This window comes from Phoenix dactylifera, unplaced genomic scaffold (assembly GCF_009389715.1).
Source record: "Phoenix dactylifera cultivar Barhee BC4 unplaced genomic scaffold, palm_55x_up_171113_PBpolish2nd_filt_p 000456F, whole genome shotgun sequence".
NCBI classification, from domain to species: Eukaryota; Viridiplantae; Streptophyta; class Magnoliopsida; order Arecales; family Arecaceae; genus Phoenix; species Phoenix dactylifera.
Window position 1 is genome coordinate 184,743 of NW_024067886.1, and position 6,795 is coordinate 191,537.

Genomic DNA, 6,795 nt, shown 5'->3' on the forward strand with positions numbered 1-6,795 from the left:
TGATCACGATCCACTTGCATATTCAGCAAAAATGCATACCTTGTGCCAAGGATCGCTGAACCAGTACCGGCCTTGTATATCTAAAGTCCGGTATGGCCTTGTACCAACCGGTTCCGGTTTGGTACGGGCCGGTTCGGCATTCCTTGCTTTGTGCCTTGATGTCAAAAGAAATATGTATTGGCTTAAGAATTTTGTTATGCACTTCTATCAAACCAAGGTTTTCCAAACAAGTTTGTAGCTACCATGGGAATGGCATCACAAGCACCTTAGAAAAAAATTTGGCATTGATGTTTTACAATGGGTTGGTAACAATCAAGGTCTGCTGGGCTGGTATCGAGGCTCGCACCAGCCGGCGACCGGTTAGGTATGGTACAGGTCCGTACCATACCGTGCTGGAGTGTACCGAATCAAGGAGAGGGAGGGAGAGAGTGAAGAAGAAGCAGGAGGAAGAAGAAGAGAGAGAGAGTGGCAGGGAGAGGGAGGGAGGGAGAAGGAGAGAAAACTCTAACCCTACGAAACTAGGGATCAGAGAGAAGAAGGCGAGAAAGAAGGATGAGAAGAGAGGGGAGAGGGACAAGGAGGGGGAGGGGGAAAAGAGAGATATATTGTTCGGCTGCACAGAGTTGGAATCATCATCGGGGTCGGGGTCAAACAACCGTCATCAGTGGTCTTCGACTTCACATACAGTGGAGCTTTGAAGCTCCCATCATGGCAAAAGATGGGCAGAGAGAGAGATCGGTCGAGTGAGAGAGAGAGCGAGAGAGGGAGGGGGGAGAGGGGGAGATCGAGCAAAGATTGGGGCCATGGAGAGTTAGGAGGGGGGGAGCAGGCCTTGGGGGTCTATTAAGGGTCGAACCATCCCAACCACCCAAACCATTCCAGTTCTTGCCCATTTCAGTTTGATACATCCTGGACCGCTCGGTCTAGAATGGTTCAACTAACCTTGGCAGCAATCATGTGGCCATGCTAACTGATACGGTTTCATTTCTCATTCATCTTTAAATTCGTTTTTCCAATTACCAAAATGAAACCAAATTTTTTGGCACTTCTCCATCAATGATCACCGTGACTTGCTTTCTACTGCAAGTAAGTCAAGTTCAGAATATCGTTGCACTTCAGCTCCTGATCATCCTCTAGTTTCTTGATCGTCAAAGATCTTTTACCAAGAACTTTATTTTCACAATTCACAATTCTCCTACAAAGTTGCAGACTCTCGTATGCTTCATGAAGGCCAATAGATCATCTTTATAATTACATAATTGAATTAGTTGCAATTAGAAGAGGCAAAGATCTCTTTAATCTTTTCCATATGCTCCTTTAATTATCAAAGGATAAGCTTGTAATAGGAAGGATTATTTTCTACTCCAACAAACCATTAGGGCTGTAGCTATCCAGGGGGTAAGTAACTTGTGATAGAAAGGATTATTGGTAACCACCCCCAAATCAGCTAACCATCAATTAAGGATATCTACTATTTGGTAGACATTTCAATGATTAGTGGAATAAGTTGTGGAAAAAGTGAAAAAGTAAACCAAGAAGATAAACCTCTACTGGTTAACTTTATTTCACCCTCCTTCACGAAATAAAGTTAACCAGATTAAGTGGCTTTTGAGGGCACTGACCAAATAACCTTAATCCCAACCTTTTTCGAGTGTTTGGCTGGTTAAACTGATGACCTGCCCTTAACCAGCCAATACAACGAAACACACTAAATCAGCCTGCTACTCCCTCATTAAAGATTTGACCAGGACCTTGCGACTTATTTGAGTCTAGTTGAGACCCTATAGATAGAGACACAAATATCAGGATTTATCCTTATGTTTAGCATCTGCTCTGTGAAACAGAAAACATAAGAAGGAAGCAAAATGACGATGACATGGGACAACTACGAATTCTAAAGCATCATCATGCACAATCCTGTACACTTGGCACATTGGAAACTCTGTACCTGCTAATGTTGTAGATGTCATACTACCTACTTCCTCTTCCAAAGAAGATCTACAATTTATGACATGGTCTGCCTAGTGATGAAAATGTAACCTATTCTTCATCTTGCATTTGCAAGGGGTGGTTTACCAATGTCATAACAGCATATGTTATCATTTTTAGTATTAATTTGTCATTGTTTTGAGTCTGTGGTCTTCCACATTGCATACACAGGTCTTCACAAATGCATGTATTAACTCTATGCCCTAAAGTAGGATCACCTCGAGACTAGAAAGTATCAGGTCTCTTGATTGTTGTCTTCACTGCTTTTTAGTGGCGGTCTTCTGTTATGTGCCTTTTCTTCTGCTTTTCAGAAAATGGGCATTTCAAGCAAGGAGGGGGGAAGGTGATAAAAGAGAGAAAGGACTAGAGCAGCAGTATGAAGATCATTTTGTAAGTCTATAAAACTAAAAGCCAACACAGTACTAGTCTCAACAGACACCTAGCTCAACAATCGAGGGAAAAATAACAGAATAATCTCTATCAGATGAAGACAAGCAATGTCATGGAAGTGATGATGAAATATCATACCTGAAACGGAACCTTGGGGAGGGCGCAGAGAGCTTATCTGCATGAGCCCACGAGCCACCCTCCCCAGTTTGGCCACCAGATGATCTCTTAATAAGATCAGCGACACCCTTCACGATATTCATACTTGGCAATGTGATCTGTGACTCACAGACACCCTTGAAACCCACAATCAAAACATGCAGAAAGAATTAGTACTTCTGCCCCTTATCCCTTGAAGAATCATTTTTAAATTCATAATCTACCAATGAGTTTCCTGCAATGAGAAAAAACAAGAAAAGGCAATGACAAAAAAAATAATAACAATAGCTACTCCTGTAGCATCTTTAAGCTAAAATTGTGAAAGTCAAAAAGGCAATAAAAGGAAGGTTAGGCCAAAAAAAGTTGAATGGTGAGCTTGGTATATCAACAGCCAGCAAGACACAAAGGTTTCAATACAAACAGAGTCGGCGAAACCGTCCCAAACTGGGTGGTTCCAGCCGTACCGATGGCTCACCGGTACAGTTTCGGCAACGGAAACGAAATCCGTTGCCGAAGCCGGAGAAGGAGAGAAAAAAGAGAGCGAGCAGGGGAGAGAGGAAGAGGGCGGGAGGCTGGCGGAGGCCGCGGGAAGCGAGGATACAGCCGCTTTTTCTGTTTCGAACAAAATAGGGGTCCGTCCTAGGCCTTACAAAAATTTGTGATTTTTAAGTGAAGGTGGCAAGCGAAATTTTTTAAGGCCGCTGACAGCGTAGGGGAAGGGATTTGGGATGTGGTGCGGCCTAGATATGCTGCAGAAATTAGTCACCCTATTTTTCCTCAAATGAAGACTATGGTTTATGTTGTGAAACGGTGGAAGGATGGGATTAGGGCATGCGGTTTAGACCTGAAACTTAGAGACTTGTGCATTAAGGGATTTAGGGCTTGGGCGTGATGGAAGTTAGCGGATGGAAGAAGAAACAATAGAGATGCTGCGGTTTGGATGCTAATGAGATAACTATGGCTGAATAGAAGAGTCTCACCTCTATCCTAAACGCAATGATTTTTCAGCGTCTTACCAAAGAAAAAAGAACCTCTGAAATCTCACCAAGGAGGACAAAGAAGCCTCTTGCCTCCCAATCACAAAGAAAGTGGTCATTCTATAGTAGCTTATGTTTCGCTGAGCATCTACTTTCTTGAAAAAAGTTGTATGAAATATCTATTATATCCTTAATAAAGAGAGACCTTATCCATAGATTTTGATAGCTTCGTTTTTCTGTTGACCACACCTTCCCCTTTCTTTTCCCGCGAACCAAACAAGTCCTAAGGAACAAACTGTCCCACAATCAGAACCCTAACAATGAATGTGTAAACTTCACCGTGATGCTAACAGGCAAAACGATGCCTATATCAAAAATAATAATGATGATGATAAAACATAATAAAATAAAAGTCAGCTTATCATAATCAAAAATCAAGTAAACAAGAGAAAATCCACGATTTAAAAAAAATGCACAAATACAAGAAGACAACAAAGATTTAGGCACAGATATTCATAGCGAACGATAAGCGCAGCAAGATTAAAGCGAGTTCAGAATAAAATTTAGATCCAACCTCAACAGATCATAGGAAAAACGGGAGATGGAATCGGCAATGTAGGGCTCGAGGGAGAGGTAGTCGGAGAGGGTCATAGGTTGGAAGAACCGGTGGGAGATCCACATCAAGGTCTAGGGATAGGGCTTGATGGAGAGAAGGGATGGGAGATCAGCGCAGCTAGTTCGGTTTAGATAAATAAGGAAGAGGGAGGACAGCGTGAGGAACAAAGGCCAGATATAGATGAAGAAAAGAGAGGAAGGGGGCGAAAGGACAGAAATGATATAAGAGACTCACCTATGGGATTGAGAACGGGAGGCCTGGACGTGAGAGAACCGCTGCCGATTTGGCCGCCGGAAAGGAGAAGTGGAAAGGGAACGGGGAGGGATGCGATCGGGATCGAGTTGGGGTGGGAGGAACCGGGGCTGGGCAGGGGGATCAGTTGCACCGCAGCTTGGGCACGTTTGACCCACCCGAATTATATATTTATATGGACTGCTGCAATTTCACCTCCACTAGGTGTTAATTGCTGCCATTCTGACTCTTTGACTTTAATTTTACCAGGGTCCTGCCGACTGCCGTGCCATGCGCCTGATAGGATATAGGAATATTGTAATTTTATTATAGAAAAATGTATTCAGGGAAGCCGGTTGCAATTTTGTTGCTGGGATGGAGTCTTGGAGATAAAGATGGGAATTTCATTTCTTTGAAAAATTCTAGTTGCACAACGCTTCTTCCTTTATGATGGTGGAGATTAATGCATCAGCAACCGGGTGAGGAACGGAAGAAGTGTAAGAGCGAGAGTAGGGAGATTTTGTACACTTAAAAGGCCTTGTTTTTGGATGTTCATCTCTATATATTTATAGCTTTTTTAAATAATCTTGCAAAAACTTTTTATTTATTCAATGTCTCTATGGTTTGCTACTGTTGGCAACTATGGAAGGGTTACATTTGCTCAATCCAAGTTTAATTTTGATCTTTTATTTCTAGACTCTCGGTATGTAAGAAAGCTTTTCTAGCCAGCATATCAGCAACTCCCATGTCATATAGCATATATATTAGACAAAATATGGATATATAACCTAAAATATAAAATAATATTAGCAAAATAAATGCAAAAAAAAAGCCCTTATTTCTGAAAACTTTAGCTTGTTTTATTCAAGTTAACATCTTGATTTTGTACAAAACTATGCACATATCAACCATGATTTTTAATCTATTTGTATGTTAACTAATAAATATGTTACTAAACATTTTTTAAATCAATTAATACCAATACAATTAATAATATCATTTTAAGTATGTAAACCAATTTTTCCGACTAACCACTCTTCATTTAAATTATATCCTATTGAATCTCTTCAACAATTTATTGTGAACAAGCTGAACATGCAGATAATTTTCTACCCTAGTCACAAGCTTAATCATACTTTTAGAAGCACTTGAATAATATTTTGAAATCCATGAGCAAAGATATGCATAACTTTAGCCAAGATTTGTGTACATAAAAGCTTGAAGTTCTCCTATCAATTAGGTTAAACTTTACCGGCCAAACTTCTTTGCCATACCTAGATGTTTTTGGCAGTAAAAGTAATAATTATATACCCTTCTTGGATAAAGATCAAACTAGGCATATCTTATGGTGAAATTTAAAACTGGAAAGCAAGATATCTAAAATTTCAAGCAATAATTGACTGCTTCTTCAAGTATTTCAAATATAAGTTATAATATTTTCATCAAAGTAGCCAAATCAATACTGGTCACATATATGAGCCAACAACAACTTATCCTTTGTAGCAAATTCTATACCTTAGAAGTATCAAAATTAGTTGCAAAAGATAAATCTATTAATTTTCTTCTTTTCTTGCTGAACAAGAACATCCCTTTGCAACTCTGCCACCACCGCATGTGGATGAACCATTGTCCCTAGAAAAGAATTAGGGAGGATGTAGCTACAATTTGTCATAGGCATTTGACTAAATATTTAGAATAAGATCATTACTTTAAGCTTCCATGTACATCATTCTATAGCTATTTTCAAAGTTGCAAATTTATTTAAAATCCATGGACATTTAGAACTTATGAAACAAAGAATTAGTCAATTCAAAGAGAGAAACTATTAATAACAAATCATGCAAAAGTTAGGGGAAATAAAGAAAAGCCTCTTATTTGATCCAATATGTAGTCCGTTATGTTATGATCATGCTTGGTTGTCAAGAATAGAAATTAATAATGATTTCTCAATTCCTAGAAATGACAAGGAATGACTTATTCTGATTTCGGTGTTTGGATAGATCGAGGTAGTGTCGAGACAATGAAGCAAATTTCTAGGATATAATATGACATATTAGTAATAATATAAAATCATAATTAATATTATTTGTACTATTGATATTATAGATATTAATAAAGATTATATTATGATATTATGATCATGATTATCAAAATGATATAGTATATAAATGGCATAATATAATAAACATCATTCATAATACTATATAATTTATAATTTTATGGATCATGTAATCAGTATCAACATTCGGGTGACATCAGGGTTCAAACTTGAATCTGCATCACTAAATATTGATATAAGTTGCTAAGACTCATGTGTTTTGTTTAGATGAAGGCTTGATATAGATTTCGTTAGTAGTAATAATATTAATAACGTAATATTAAAAGAGAAGATTAATACAGTTTGTAACATTATTATCAGTATCACATATTATATTG

The 6,795-nt window shown here is 38.7% G+C and overlaps 1 protein-coding gene across 9 annotated transcripts in view; it reads right to left on the reverse strand.

Annotated features, from left to right (window-relative positions):
* The window catches only part of LOC103710848 (BEACH domain-containing protein B), a 121,296-nt gene extending 116,776 nt beyond the window's left edge, over nt 1-4,520 (reverse strand). For 8 of the 9 annotated variants that reach the window (XM_039118979.1, XM_039118975.1, XM_039118980.1 and 5 more), the window contains exons 1-2: nt 4,363-4,520; nt 2,518-2,770 (exon numbers count right to left, since the gene is read on the reverse strand). In XM_039118979.1, coding sequence (XP_038974907.1) covers nt 2,518-2,639 — 122 coding nt within the window. In that variant the 5' untranslated portion in view covers nt 2,640-2,770; nt 4,363-4,520. The remainder of the gene's footprint in view (nt 1-2,517; nt 2,771-4,362) is intronic. The other variant, XM_039118974.1, reaches the window with a different exon arrangement.
* Nucleotides 4,521-6,795: the final 2,275 nt, after the last annotated feature.